This window comes from Ascaphus truei, chromosome 5 (genome assembly GCF_040206685.1).
Source record: "Ascaphus truei isolate aAscTru1 chromosome 5, aAscTru1.hap1, whole genome shotgun sequence".
Lineage (NCBI taxonomy): Eukaryota > Metazoa > Chordata > Amphibia > Anura > Ascaphidae > Ascaphus > Ascaphus truei.
This window is the reverse complement of record NC_134487.1, coordinates 198973896-198990318: the sequence shown is the minus strand read 5'-3', so window position 1 is coordinate 198990318 and position 16423 is coordinate 198973896. Positions and strand designations below refer to the sequence as shown.

Here is a 16423-nt window from a genome sequence, read left to right as displayed (position 1 = left end):
TGGTACAGGTGCCGTTTGCTTGTATATAATGCCCTGCGAGCTCAATGCTGTGAGAGGGAAATAGCATTCAGGCTACCTAGATGGATATTGTAGTACATTGCCAGATATTATTGTGCCGTTGAAAGTATGTGACTGCTGAGTCCATTGGGTCTAATAGCAGTCCTGTAATGCGCACGGGTTGAGCCACGCTGACTTCCTATATCACATTGAGTCAGTGTATGTGAACTAGGACTCCTCCGCGTGCACGTGGTCACGTGGTTGCCGACGCGCGCGTTTCGCGAGTGCTTTGTCAAGGCTAAGGTAATCAGAGGGTTTCCTATGTCTGAGAAGGCTATTTATACCTTTTGGGTTAACCTGTAGTGACCCCATTTGCTGTTGGCGCATGCTCACTGTGAGGCTGTTGGATGACTAGAGTTTAGACCTGCGCTATGTTTCCTTATGTGTTGGACTTTGAAATTTCGTTTGCATGCTACTTTTGACTCATTGCTTTATCAAGTGTTAACTTTGTGTCATTCTTGTGTTTACTTCCAATAAATTACACTATTGTGACACCATGTGTATCTTCCTTTATTGAGTGAATTCACTTGTATATATGTTTGTCTGGTTTATTAAGCTTTTTTAAATGATCAATAATATTGTTAGTAATTTATTTTGTTAGTAAATATTTTGGCTGTTTATTGAATGGCAGAATGTGAGTCAGGTAAAACTCTGACCAGTTTTACTTTGGGGAGAATGCAAAATTCTATATTAAGGTTCATGTTTCAATTACTTGCATTCTACTATAGACAGATGAACCTGGGAGCTTAAATGAAGGGACTATAGACAAATCCTTCATTGAGGCCTTTTGGTGCTAGTGCTCTGAGATTATAGATCCACCGTGCTTCCTTCTGTAGGAGCACAGTATCTATATCCCCTTTCCTCTGACCTAAGGAGAATTGGTCTATACCTGTGAAGAGTATAGACTTGATGTTTCCTTGTTGACAAGAGTTTAGGTGCCTCGCCAGTGGGGTGTCCACATTATTACGTATTGTGCCTAGATGCTCCAATACCCGCTGTTTAAATTGGCGTTTTGTTTTGCCTATGTAGATCTTCCCACATTTGCAGAGGCCTTGATATATCACGCCAAAACTCTGGCAAGTAATGAATTTCCTGATCTGAAATGTTTGTGAGTTGTTCCAATTTTGGAATGTTTTGGTAGTTGTAATGTTAGGGCACGCTTTGCAGTGATGGCATGAGTAGCTTCCGTACGGTTTCGGTGGTAGCCATGATTTGCTTGGAGTTTCCGTATAGTGGCTGTGGACTAAGATGTCTTTAAGGTTTTTTGCTCTTCTGCTCACCATTGATGGATGAGCAGGGATGACTTCCTTAATGTCCTCATCTGCCTCCAAAATGTGCCAATGTTTCCGAAAGACTTCTCTGGCTAGATGCCATTGTTTATTGTAAGTGCCTACAAACCGTATCACTTTGGGTTCATTGGTTGGTATTTTATCAGTCAGCAAATTTGAGCGTGGAGAGTATTTAGCTCTTTTATATGCTGTTTTTATACTCTTGTTGCTATAACCTCTTGTTTTGAAACGTTGGCTCATTGTCCTTGCCTGCGTTTCAAATTCTGCAATCGTGCTGCAGTTCCTCCTGAGTCGTAGGAATTGGCCTACTGGTATGCCCCTAATTAAAGTGTTAGGGTGATGGCTTGAGGCCTCTAGAAGGTTATTTGTAGAGGTTGGTTTACGATAGACAGTTGTTTCTATCGTGCTCTCTTTCCCTCTTTTTAGTTGTAAATCCAGGAAGCAAATGGATTTATAGTCATACTCTAGAGTAAGGTGTAGGTTGAGTGTATTCTTGTTCAGAATGCCAATAAATTCCTTTAGCAGCGTTGGTGTGCCCTGCCATAACATAAACACGTCATCTATGAAGCGCGTCCAAAGTACGACGTGTGACGTGTAATGTTCCATTTCTTCACTGAAAACGTATTTGGCCTCCCACCAACCTAAGTAAAGATTCGCATAGGATGGTGCACATTTCGTGCCCATGGCGGTTCCCTGTGTTTGATGATAGATTTTGGTGTTGAATAGAAAATAGTTTCGTGTTAGGACAAACCTTAGTAATTCTATCATAAAATCAGAGTGGGTGGAGAAATGCCTACCTCTTGTTTGTAGATAGTAGTTTGTAGCTTCAAGGCCTACTTGATGGAGAATGCTAGTATAAAGGCTTTCTACATCCAGGCTTACTAAGATGGTGTCTGGTGTAATCACTATGCCTTCAAGTCTCTGAAGGACATCTTTCGTGTCCTTCAGGTAAGACGGTAATGATGCCACAAAGGGTCTTAGAACCTGATCTATGTAGCTACTGGCATTCTCACTGACATTTCCCACCCCTGATACAATGGGGCGGCCCGGTGGAGGTATTTTACGTTTATGTATCTTTGGGACACTGTAGAACGTGGCAATTCTTGGGTTTTTATTGAATATGTAATCATACTCTCTTTGTGTTATGACTTTATTTTGGAGTCCTTTATCCAGAATGGTGCGGAGTTCTGTCAGGTAGTCTGTAGTGGGGTCCCTTAACAGGACTTCATAACAGGTTTTGTCTGACAAGAGCCTCAAATTCTCAGCCTTGTAGTCTGAGGTATTGAGTATAACCAGGTTCCCGCCTTTGTCTGCTGGTTTTATAGTTATAGACGTGTTTGATGTTAATTCTTTTAGAGCTGTTTTTTCTGGCTTGCTCAGGTTATCAGTCATCCTGAGCTTAGATAGATTCTCGAGATCTCTCGTGACGAGATCACAGAAAACGTCTATATTAGCAAACCTGTCCCCAAACGGTAGGAACCTGGATTTTGGTCTTAATTGGGTGAACGGCCCCTCTCCTGGGGTCCTATTTGACTCCTCCAACACTGGGGCACTTCATCTGTGGTTCCAACTGCCGGCATAACTACAGAGACCTCTAGCCCATTCACTCCATATGAGGAACACTAGGGCCAGTGAACCATCCTAACACTGGACATTATAATACCATTGTACAATCTCTTGGACACACATATCCAATAGATTAAGTAATACTTGGTTATATTTAATCCTTGTTTTAAACCCCAATATTTTAACGTTACTGTCAATCAATAAAGTTATTTTAATTAATCACCATATCACACTGAAACAGAGTGCTATCATTAGGGGTTCTGTCTGTCTATTTGTACTTTTGGGGTAAGAAGTGAATTGCGTGACTGTTGGGATGTCTTGTTCACCTATTGCGTATAGCACACACACCGGTTTATAAGGGGAAGGGTGAATAACTTGTTTTCACCTGGAACCATTCTGATACTTTAGGCCAGCGGTGTGCAAACTGGGGGGCGCGAGAATTTCTAGGGGCCAGGGGGGTGCAGCGGTTAGAGAGGCCCCGCGCTGTTCCCCATGGCATTTAATTTAAATGCTGTGGAAGGCGTGAGGCCTCTGTAACTCACATACCTTTTCTCTGCCGGGTCTACGGCGACGCGATGTCATGGCAATGCAGCGTCAAATGACGCCGCGGGGTCATGTGACGTCACACGTCGCCATGGCAGCACGTGTCAATTGACACGGTGGGGTGACGTGATGTCACATGACCCGCGTCGTAATTTGACGCCGAGTCTTTGGGCGCAAACGCTGCGGCTCCCGGGCAGGGGGGCGCAGCTCAAGAAGTTTACACACCCCTGCTTTAGGACATTCACGCTTGAGTTCAGTGATTAATTATGTGTTCAGATAACATTGTAACACTGGTTCTGTTGCGTATTAAATTGTGTTGCAGGCATGTTACTATATTAGGGGATTACCTCAGACTGTTTTAATATTTGTGTGTCTTAGATACTATTGAATAAAATGATTACATTTTTTATATGCTAGAGTGCTCTCTTGGCTTCCGTTCCTTTTGTTGTTATATATATTTGCAAACATCCCTTAAGAGATCAACCTGTGTACGAACTAGTGTTTTATATTTTGTATTATGATTTTTTCTACAGGTAAGTAGGATGATCTTAATATTTGACATTCTGTAAGTTTAAATATGATATTTTAGCTTTACACTATAGTCACAAAGGCACACATGGTCATTTTGGGCATGTGAGGTTTCAACGTTGACCCTTATATAATTTTTTTGTTTAGAAAATTTCACCTGCACGAAACATGCATATTTGTTGCTAAATAAACATACAAATGATATTTCTCTAACTTCTAATTGTAGTATTATTTTCTCTAACTTCTGGTTTGAGTAATATACATTTGTTTTCTTATAGGGGTATAGGACTGTTTATTGGAGTAGAATTAATAAGCGACCCGGAAAACATGACCCCCGCCACTGAAGAAGCTCAATACGTCATAAAGCGGTATTTGCATTTTCCTATAGCAACAATAATGTTCCCAATTTAAGACCTATTCATAATAAATAACGTTCAAGCTTTGTTTTAGTAACAATGTAGGCATTTGAGCAACCCACAACCTACATTTATGGTGTGTTTGTTTTATTAGTTTATTGGATTTGATAGCTTTGACCTTTTATCGTACCCATGATCAACTTAATGAATGAAGGTAAATACTAAGGAAAGCAGAGTGCCGTACACCCAAGAGTTGGAATTGCTGCTCCCCACAGGACAAACACAGGCTTTAGCCTCCTCAACAATGAGTTTTTATCCTAGTCCTTGCTAGTTTCTTAGCAGTAGCACAAACTTTTTCTGCAATGTGTCAACATGTGTGATCATATCAATCTCTGCTAAAATTGCCACTAGCCATTAATCCTGCTTTATGTTTTCTGCTAATCTGTTGACTTCTATTTGGAGCAACAGTTATAAACACATTGTGCCCTGATTGCAAATGAACAATAATACTGTGGCTTCACCATTTTAGAGTGAAGTACATTGTCCATGCAAATGTTGCATATCATGCTCCTCCTGTTTTAGCCGAGCCTCAATCTCTCCATCTCTCCTCTTCAGAGCTTTTTCTCCTTCTACTCACCACTGTAGCCTATGTCATGGTTGTGACTCCATACTCCCCAATACCATACTGTGGCTTCTTTGTCTCTCTGTACTTATGTAACCCTCCCTGCCCGCCTCGTAGGGAGTTTACATTGTTGTGCAATGTTTTGCCACTCAGCATGGATTACCTTGACTCAGGGTAATTGCTTCATGGGACTGGGCGATGAGGTAGCAGGGATGTATAATAATGGGCACCAGGAACTTTTGTAATACAACAGGCTTTTATTCTAGTTCCCGGGTACAGGGACCATTTAATTTCAAACTATAGACGTTGTACTTCTTTTTAGCATACAATATTTCTGTTGTTTCCATTAGTGTCCACACTTAACACAATAATGGAGGTGTATTTACTTAGTTCCTATCTTGTGTCGGACCCAGCCTCCCCTATTACTTCAGGAACCTCTTCTGTATTACCCCTGTTACCTACGGGAAAACAAGGTGGGTCCTTTGCGATTGGTCACAAGACCGTTAGGCTGTTTTGGAACTGCCACTTACATACCGACTGATATGGAATATGAATGCGGACCTGCGGTTAGAGCCGAACCGCTGACACCGGGGGAGTCCTCTTTCCTGGGGCCCTCTGTGGCATGCCTTTCTCCTCTCTTTAAGATCTATAGAACTTCATATGCTTTCATCTGGGATCATACCTTAGGGGCACTGTCTCTATCTTCAACACAACAAAATAAACGGGGCCTGGTCTGGGCTATTCCTTTAGGAACATCTTTATCTCTTCTCCCCAAGGCTCCCCTCCTCGTGTCCTCCCGGGAACCGAACATTCCCCTTCTATAATATACTCTCTGTGACGTCATGACCCCAGGCCAAAACATAGGGTGGGGCCAGATACACTTCATCCCTTTAGTAACCCTTTAAGAGGGGGGTTACACTTATATCTGCAAAGATCAATGCATTGCATCCCCTTTTAATAATTATGAAAGAGATTCCCTATTTTGGCATGTAGGTCCATCCCCCACATCCTCCTGTAATTCCCTTTTTGTACGGTTACCTTCTATTTGCTTTTGCACCATAGGCAATTGATGGCATTTTATCTGTTTTTCACTTTGTCTGCATTTTGCTTTACCTTCCCATCTTTCAATTTGCTTTTTACCAGTAGATTCCAATGCGCACTTCTTGAACAAAGAATTTGTATGCGCAATTATGTTCGTTCATGTCCTCGATGACATCATGCTTTTAATTTTTTCACATCCTTGCTTTCTATACTAGGCCCTATGTTTTGTGAAACTTGCTACACCTGTTATATAGAGTGCATATTCTTAGGGTAGTGATTGAGCCACAGGGGCTAATCTAAACTTCCTGCATATATCAGAATGGTTTGGTGACAATTGCATGTCGAAGTCCTTTAGAAAGAAAATGAAGACCATTTTAACTGCATGGCCTTACAGCACCTGAAATTTAACTAATGTCTAAAACGTAGCTAATCATAATCCCACCAAAACCAGGCCCAATTCTTCCATTCCATTTTCTTTCGTAATTAATATCACTACCATTCACCCAGTCTCCCAAGCACACTGCCTAGGTGTAATATATGGCTCTTCCCTGTCTCTCTCCGCTCACATTCATGCTATTGCTAAATCTTGCTACTTTTCCTCTGCAACATTACCAAAATCCATCCCTTCTCCTGTTGTTTCACAACTAAAAGTCTTATGCATACCCTCATTGTATCCCAACTTGACTATTGCAACCTTCTCCTCTCTGGCCTTCCTGTCTCCCAACTCAGCAATCCACAATCTATTCAAAAGGCTGCTCTGACAGTCTCTTCTAGGTCTCTCTCTGTCCCTCGCCTCCTAAAATCCCTTCAATGGCTCTCCATCATTTTCTGTATTAACTACAAAATTCTACTTCTCTCCTTCAAGGCTCTACATTCTTCTATCCCATGTTACATCTCAGCTCTAATCTCCCGCTCTGCTGAAGGTTGTCTCTCTTCTGATCCATTAGGCTGCGCTTATAGTGCCGGTGACGTCATGGCAAAACAAATGTACTGCCGCCGTCGCGTGCGCTTATAGTAATCGTAACGGGAGCAACGTGGCGGCGCGAAATTTTGAAGCCGGTCAAATTTGATTTTCCAGAGGCTGTGACAGCCTCTGAACCAATCAATGGGCAGGTCGCTTGCGACGTCGCTACAAAGCGAAATACAACTTTCGCGGGTGGCGACAGTGACGTCATCCGACGCCGTTTCGCGCACTATAAGTGCAGCCTTAGTCTATACAGCACTTTCACGTCTCAAATACTTTTCACTTTTGGCTCTCTATCTGTGGAGCTGACCACCCCCTCCCCCCCCTAAAAAAAGGGACAAAAAACATCCACAGTAAAGCATATAGCAAATGGAAATATTACTGTGTGCCATTTGCATGTCTTAGACAGGTCTGCAACCCTGTCTTTCACCATTATCACCCAGCATACATTCATTATCACCCAGCAAATGAGCACACAGTAATATTTCCATTTGCTATATGCTTTACTGTGAAGGGTTTTTGTCACTTTTTGTACCCACCATAACTTAACTAAGTGTGGTGAAACATATACCAAGCTTCATTTTGCAAAGCCAGTTTAACCAACCTCACACTGATGAGACCCATTTAAGGTCAAAACGGCTGTCTGTGGGTAGGTTTACTGGCTATGCATCTTAACCCAAGCTGTGCTCAAAAGCTGTGCAATGCAGCAAGCATACGCTTATATGGGACCATGTCATATGATTTTGAAGCAAAAGGTGGCACTGTGTGCTCATTTCCATGTAATTTCCCAGAATCCCTTGCTGCAGTGGAAGCATTGTATGCTTGGTGATGATGGTGAAAGGCAGGGTTGCAGACCTGTCTAAGACATGCAAATGATATATACAGTCATGTGAAAAAGAAAGTACACCCTCTTTGAATTCCATGGTTTTACATATCAGGACATAATAACAATCATCTGTTCCTTAGCAGGTCTAAAATTTAGGTAAATACAACCTCAGATGAACAACAACGCATGACATATTACACCGTGTCATGATTTATTTAACAAAAATAAAGCCAAAATGGAGAAGCTATATGTGAAAAACTAAGTACACCCTTACTGCTTCCATAGGAATTAAGATGCAAAGTAGCAGACAGGTCCTGCTAATCAAATGCCCTTGATTAATTGATCATCAGCAAGTGTGACCACCTCTATAAAAGCCAAAGTTTTAGCAGTTTGCTGGTCTGGAGCATTCAGGTGTGTGTTAACACAATGCCAAGGAGGAAAGACATCAGCAATGATCTTAGAGAAGCAATTGTTGCTGCCCATCAATCTGGGAAGGGTTATAAGACCATTTCCAAACAATTTAAAGTCCATCATTCTACAGTGAGAAAGATTATTCAAAAGTGGAAAACATTTGACAGTTGCCAATCTTCCCGGGAGTGGACGTCCCAGCAAATTCACCCCAAGGTCAGACCGTGCAATGCTGAGAGAAATTGCAAAAAACCCAAGAGTGACATCTTAGACTCTACAGGCCTCAGTTAGCATTTTAAATGTTAAAGTTCATGACAGTACAATTAGAAAAAGAATGAACAAGTATGGTTTGTTTGGAAGGGTTGCAAGGAGAAAGCCTCTTCTCTCTAAAAAAGAACATGGCAGCACAGCTTAGGTTTGCAAAGTTGTATCTGAACAAACCACAAGACTTCTGGAACGATGTCCTTTGGACAAACGAGACCAAAGTTGAGATGTTTGGCCATAATGTACAGCGCCACGTTTGGCGAAAACCAAACACAGCATATCAGCACAAACATCTCATACCAACTGTCAAGCCCGGTGGTGGAGGGGTGATGATTTGGACTTGTTTTGCAGCCACAGGACCTGGGAACCTTGCAGTCATTGAGTGGACCATGTACTCCTCTGTATACCAAAGTATTCTAGAGTCAAATGTGAGGCCATCTGTCCGACAGCTAAAGCTTGGCCGAAATTGGGTAATGCAACAGGACAATGATCCCAAGCACACCAGCAAATCTACAACAGAATGGCTGAAAAAGAAAAGAATCAAGGTGTTGCAATGGCCCAGTCAAAGTCCAGACCTCAACCCGATTGAAATGCTGTGGCGGGACCTTAAGAGAGCTGTGCATAAACAAATGCCCGCAAACATCAATTAACCGAAGCAACGTTGTAAAGAACATTGGGCCAAAATTCCTCCACAACGATGTGAGAGACTGATAAAGTCATACAGAAAACGATTACTTCAAGTTATTGCTGCTAAAGGTGGTTCTATAAGCTATTGAATCATGAGGTGTACTTAGTTTTTCACACATGGTTTCTCCATTTTGGCTTTATTTTTGTTAAATAAATCATGACACGGTGTAATATGTCATGTGTTGTTGTTCATCTGAGGTTGTATTTACCTAATTTTAAGACCTGATAAGGAACAGATTATTGTTATGTGATATGTAAAACCATGGAAATCAAAGAGGGTGTACTTTCTTTTTCACATGACTGTGTATATAGTTATATATAAAAAAAGGTTATACATCAGTGGCGTGTCTGTGTATTATATATATATATATATATATATATATATATATATATATATATATATATATATACATACACACGCACAGTGGTCAACAAATCACCCAAAAATCTACTCGCCACCTAGATAGGGTAAATAAGATATCCAGGTCCAGAGTGTGAGAGAGAGACAGACAGTGTGGGTGAGAGAGAGAGAGAGAGAGAGAGAGAGACAGAGAGAGCGACAAAGAGAGAGAGACAGAGAACGACTCACAGAGAGAGACAGAGAGCGACACACAGAGAGAGCGACACAGAGAGAGAGAGCGACACAGAGAGAGAGAGCGACACACAGGGAGGGAGAGAGCGACACACACACAGAAAGGGTGAGAGACAGAGAGTGATAGAGAGTAACAGAGAGATAGAGTGACCCAGTCAGTCATCCCACCCTCTCACACACACACACACACTCACTCACTCTCTCTCACACACACACATACACTCTCACACACACACTCTCTGGATGCCTCCGCATACACTCAATGGCCACCGCTTACCCCCAATGTCCCCCACAGGCCCCCGCATACCCCCAATGGCCGCCGCATACCCCAAAGGCCCCCGCATACCTCCGATGTCTCCTGCAGGCCTCCACAACGCCCCAATGGCCGCCGCATACCTCCGATGTATATATATATATATATATATATATATATATATATATATATATATATATATATATATATATATATATATATATACATATATATATATATATATACATACATACCACTGATGTCTAACCTTTTCTTTAAATATATCTGTTGTGTTTTATCTATCTGTAGTCTCCATGGATACTATATTTCATATTTTGATTGCCTTTTGTGTATAGATCTCTACACAGCTGTTAAAATGCCCTTCCTTCAGTCCTTCCTTCTTCTTTTTTTTTCTCTCTTCAAAGGATTGACCCTGTGTTACTTTTATGTCCATGGTATGAAATAATCTCTTGTAAATTCCTAGTATTCACCTTGAGTATATTTGTTAATAGAAATCATATACCATATTAGACGCCACATTTCTAATCTAAACAATGCTAATATAGATGGCCTTTCCTCATAAGTCTGACCTTTCATCTCTTTTATTATTTTTGGTGGCTTTTCTCTGCATAATGTAGTTTTTATTGAGTGGTGCCGAAAACTGTACTCCTTATTAACGGTCTGATCTTACTAAGGGTTTATAAAGTGCAACATCATTCTGTCTTCCCTTCCATCTATACTCTGTTTTATACATGATAAATTTTGCTAAACCTGCTGACTGCAAGCACTTCACCATCAAGGATTGACCTAATTCTATCCAATTTAGTTTTTAGGTAGTACAACTTCCCAATTGCATAACCTCTCTATATTTATCTGTATTAGACCTAGACTATTTACCTACCAATGCTTCTAATTTATCCAAGTCCTTCTGCTGCAAAATTACATCCTGCCATGATGTCCTACCTTACATACTTGTTTTATAAGCAAAGATGGAGCGTTTGCTCTCAATGCTTATCTCAAGGTAATTAATAAATAAGTCTAAAAACAGTGGCCCCAGTACTAAACCTTGAACAACTTTAGCCCAATCTGAAAAAGCTTAATTTATTAGTACTCTGCAGCCTACCCTTCAAGCAGTTTTCAATCCTGGTGCAAACATTTGCACCTAGACAATGTCCTTATTTGGTGCACTAACCTCTTGTTTGGAATTGTAGAAAAAGCCTTTGCAAAATCGAAGTAGATCACATTAGTTGCATTGCCTTTGTCTATCATACAGAAAGCAGTCGCGATCTAGTCTATATTTTTTGCAATGTACTAAAGGATCAAAATGTTTTTCTCAATTTTGTGTTCCCTTATTAAGTGGATTTAGAGCATGTACCTATTCCAGTAGTTTGGGATTTTTTCAGTGTCTGGAAAAGTTTCATCTAGAGGCAGATATCATACATTAGAGAGATTCTTTAACAACTCATCAAGAGATGATCAAAATGATAATAGATAAAACCACCATTATATAATATGGTTCAACCTTAGGATCTTTCTCTAGTATTGGAGGCCCTGGTGCCTGCACCTTTTCAGTCTTTTTTGGTAACTATCACTAATAAAAGGAGAAGTAATGAGATTCATTCTTTGTCTTGAAAGGGACCTTATTTATTCCGCCCTCTTTTCTTCCAAAACTTTACACCTAAACCAAGAGATTGTTCCCCCCTATCTTGTCTCGGTCTCAGTACTTGGCTGCTTTGAGCGCTCTACAATGATTTTTCAATAGGAAAGTCTAATTTAGGAATGTTTAACGCCGTGGTAAATAGATGAGCATGAACGGTTTCCGTGAAATGGGTGATGCTATGTGAAGGACTCTCTATTTTGACAGTGAAAGCCTATTCTACTAGCTCAGTGGCAACTTTGATAGCAGATTATTAATTGGGGACATCTGCAATGCAACCACACAGGCTACTTCAAGTATTTTTGTGAATAATTAAAGGCCCATATTCACTGAAGGGTGCTACGCCATAGCATGGCCTAACTCCCAATTAGAAGGAATGATAATACTGTATTATTATTATTAGCAGAAACCTGCACAAGTTTCCTTTAGTGAATATGACCCATAGAGGGGAGTAGACTTGAAGCTGCATTTGGGAGGAGAATATTACAGGCTGCTGTAATGTTGTCGCTTTTTGTGAATTATGTTAGTTTGTTAAATACTTTAGTCTATGTGCTGCCAGGGGAAGATGCGCCAGGAAACACATTTCCTTGTCGTCATTTTCTTTAGGACTATGTAGGCAGCACATCTCTCTCTAAATATTTTTTATTCTTTTTGTGTTATTAAAATGTTTTGAATATTCGCAGAATCACTAGAGTTTAAAAATAACTAGTGCTAATGATTTTTTTTTTTTTACTTTTGAAAATTAGCAAATATTCAGGCAATTTTAAAATATTCAAATACTGTACACAAAATGAAATAGTAAATAGATGGAAAATGTAAATTAAAAAAATGCCAGAGATTTTTTTCCACAACACACACCCAGCAAATACAGTTTGTATGCCACATATAGTAGATGAGGTTGAAATAAGACTTTTTTTATGGAGTGGTGCCCAAAACTGTACTCCATATTGAAGGTGTGGTCTTACTAATGCTTTATGCAGTGGCATGCTTTCTTCCCTTCATCCATACTCTGTTTAGTGCAAGATAGGCTTTTATTTTCCTTTTCAGCTACTTCCTGACATTGGGCACTATTGCTATATCGTTCTCCATCAAGGATTGACCTAATTTTTCCCCATTTAATTTGTAAATAGACTGTTTATTCTTTCTTCCCAAATGCATAACCTTACATTTATCTATATTAAACCTCATCTGCCATTTACCTGCCCAAGTTTCCAGTTTATCCAAGTCCTTCTGATTTTACTACCGTACATAATATAGTGTAATCCACAAAGATGGAGACTTTGCTCTCTATGCCAACCTCCAAGTCATTAATAAACAAGTTAAAAGGCAGGGGTCCCAGTACCGATCCCTGAAGTACTCTACCTACAACTTTAACCCAACCTGAAAATATTCCATTTACGGCAACTCTGTTTCAATTTCCTTTATTTTGACCCTACAGATGCAGCCACGAGTATTAGAACACTTGTACCTGGGAAATTCTGAGAGATTGTGGGGCAGTCTCACAGTAAATGCCTCAACATTGCCTCAACATTTCTGTGAGATTCTTAATGGCCCATAGGATTAACACAGCGGGGGGTCCCTGCAGTCCCATTCAAACTGAATGGGACCACAGGGACCCCTGCTGTGTTAATCCTATGGGCCATTAAGAATCTCACAGAAATGTTGAGGCAATGTTGCGGCATTTACTGTGAGACTGCCCCAGCATTTCCAAGGCAAGAGTTCTAAAACTCGTGGCTGTATCTGTATTGTGTGACACCATATCAAAAGCCTTAGTAAAATCAACAGCATTACCCTAGTCTAAATTCCTACTTACTGCCTGAAAGAAACTAATGAGGTTAGTTTGGTACGACCTATCCTTCATAAATCCTTGCTGACGATTACTAATCACTTTTTTTTACTGAGCCTGTGGAAATAAAGTTCTTTAATATTAAATATAATGCTTGGCTATTGCTGACTTAGCTGCTTGAGAACACTTGGGTGCATGACATCAGGGCCAGGTGCCTTATTTACTTTCATTCTATCAAGCCACTTGTGCACTTCTTACTCAGTTAACCAATTGTTTGTTAATATAGAGGTCGGCGCGCTTCCTCCTGTTACGATTTTGTACAATTGACTCCTTGGTAAATACAGAGGCAAATCATTTATTCCATACCTCCGCCTTTTCCTTCTCCACTAATTTTCCAGACCATTTTACACTGTCCTATATTCTCTACTCCAATCTTTTTGTTATTAAGGTACTTGAAGAATGTTTTAGGGTTGATCTTACTTTCTAATGCAATCCATTTTTTGTTTTCAATTTTTGCTAATTTGATTGCCCATTGCAACTTTTCTTAGATCCTTAGAATTCTGATATGATGCCTCATTTTCCTTTCTATTTCTCTTTAAGAATCCAAATGCCTGCCTTTTCCTTTCCATTTCTTCCCCTACCTGTTTATTTAGCCACACTGGTTTACACTTTTTTCCTTTATATTTATTATCCAAGTATATATACACTGATAAGTGTGCTTTTCTAACAATGTTTTAAAGACTGCCCATTTATCTTCTACATTTTTTTCCTTGCAAAATGTCATCCCAATTTATTCCTTGTAACTTATTCCTTAGGCCACGTCCATAGAAGGACAAGCCGTGCTGAGCCGTGCGGACGCTCCGCGCTGAGCCCCGGCATCCTCAATGAGGATGTCTTTTAGAGGGGGCTCACGCGAGCGTCCGCAGGCGTGCTGACGAGTTGGATTTTTCAGCCGACAGCCAAGCTGTTTTTCAGCGCGCTGTCGGCTGAAAACATCCAATCAGCGCGAAGCAGCATCAACGTCACGGCGCTGTGACGTCGGCGCCGTGACGTTGACGTCGGTGCGTCACGGGCGATTGGCCCAGCGATGTCACTGCCCCGCCTCCCTCTGCCTCCCCTCGCCTCCCGATCGCGGACGCTGGCTCGCCTGCATGGGCATGAAATCGCTCATGCTTGATCAGGTGAGCATCAGCGTCCGCTCGGCTCAGCGCTGCTCCACGTTCTATGGACGCAGCCTTAGTTTATTAAAGTCTGCCTTTCTAAAATGTAAAGTCTTTGTTGGACCTGTATAAAATTCTTTATTTATAATTTATTTCAAAGTGACTATGTAATGATCACTCTTTCCCAAATTGTCCCTGACTTGAATATTTGTTTTTTACTTCTACATTGTTTGACATTAACAAATCCAGTAATGCTCCTCTGTTGGTCGGTTCCTCAATAATTTGGGTCATGTAAATTTCTTTTAGCAACCCCAAAAAACTGTTTCCTTTATGTTAATTATCATATTCAAATGTAGATTATAAATTTAGAGATTGATACTTTAAAATGTTTATTCTAGTATGAAGGAAGAATACATTTTACTGAGTACTGATGGACCAGGAATGAATGTAATTAAATTTAAGCCTCCAATGTGCTTTACAATGGAAAACGCAAGCTATGTTACTGAAAAATTGGAAGAAATTCTAAATGGTAAGTGTTTTTTTTTTTGTGTAGTGGTTAAAGTATTGATCTTGTACTTAAAGCATCAAAAAGGTTCCAATGTGGGCCTCGTCCATCTGTAAATGTTCCATTCTTGCCGTTGGATGCAGATCAACGTATATGTGCTGCCAGGATACAACAGCAAGGGTGAATGTCTCAAAAACTACAATTTTATTGTCGTGTTGCTATATATGTGTATTAGATGTTTTAAACAGGAGACATGTTCACTCTTGCTCTACTTCACCTTTTATTTCATTAACGCCAATACACGAGTAATTATTATAATCATGTGGTTGTATTTTTTATCTTTATACTTTATTAAAAATTAAGTCTTAATGAACTTTTCCAGTGGTGTGCTCCAAAAAGTGAACCTCTTACTTTTGGTCTTGTCTCCTTACATGCCCTTCAGTTGTGTGGTTGTTTGTCATTCTAGCCCAAGACAATCTTTATAGCGGCGGCTTTCATCATAAGGAATCTGGCTTGGGGCACATGGGCACGGTAGCATGACTAGATCTGTATTGCACTTCTCAGTTTTAATTCGGTTCTACTTTCATGAATTTTGTGGCAAGCCGATTGTAGCACTGACACGAAATTGCAGATGCGCTTATACCAACGCACAGCTTGCTTGGTTATGACTGTGGACCTATATCTGGACTGAATCATACAAGCAGCTTTCTTAAAATATTCATAATTCTTCCTCTGTCATTGCATTCTCCAAACTGACTAAAGAATGCAGGCTGCTTTATTCTGGCAATTAAAGCTGACAAGCTTTCATCCCTCTGTAGGCAGTCTGTATGACGACGGCTGCAGAGTGTTTGTGCCGATACGATAACTTTCTCTCTCCATCCTACCTTGGATTAGAGGTCTGTAGTATTTCTGAAATGTTAGAACGCTTCTCTCCTTTCTTCAGTCTGCTCTGATCTGAGAACGTTTTACCTGAAGACAACATGATATGCTCTTTTCCTGCTGCAAAGTGCCCTCTGTTTCTTTCAGCACCTCCAACTTTTCTTTTTCCATTTGTTTCTACACTTTTTTAACTCGTGAAGCTTCTCATTTCTTTCACTGACTTAAGCCGCGCTTATAGCGACGGCGACGCGACGGCGCCCGAAAACAAATGCATTGTCGCCGCCGCGTGTGCTTATAGTAAGCGCGACGGCGACAAAGTGATGTGACAACGCGATTTTTGGTAGTCGGAATTATTTGATTTTTCAGGGGCTGTCCCCAATCAGGAGCCTGGTCATCTGCAATGCGGCCGCAAAGCGAAATACAACTTTCGCTTGCGGTGA

General features: G+C 40.7%; 2 protein-coding genes across 3 annotated transcripts in view; one reads left to right on the top strand and one right to left on the bottom strand.

Moving 5' to 3' along the window:
- HNRNPAB (heterogeneous nuclear ribonucleoprotein A/B) overlaps positions 1-16423 on the bottom strand; it is a 91666-nt gene that overhangs the window by 34008 nt on the left and 41235 nt on the right. The gene's annotated exons all lie outside the window — the stretch shown is intronic.
- The window catches only part of PHYKPL (5-phosphohydroxy-L-lysine phospho-lyase), a 132811-nt gene that overhangs the window by 105376 nt on the left and 11012 nt on the right, over positions 1-16423 (top strand). The window contains exons 10-11 of one of the 2 annotated variants that reach the window (XM_075601603.1): positions 4262-4351; positions 14998-15128. In XM_075601603.1, coding sequence (XP_075457718.1) covers positions 4262-4351; positions 14998-15128 — 221 coding nt within the window. The remainder of the gene's footprint in view (positions 1-4261; positions 4352-14997; positions 15129-16423) is intronic. The other variant, XM_075601604.1, reaches the window with a different exon arrangement.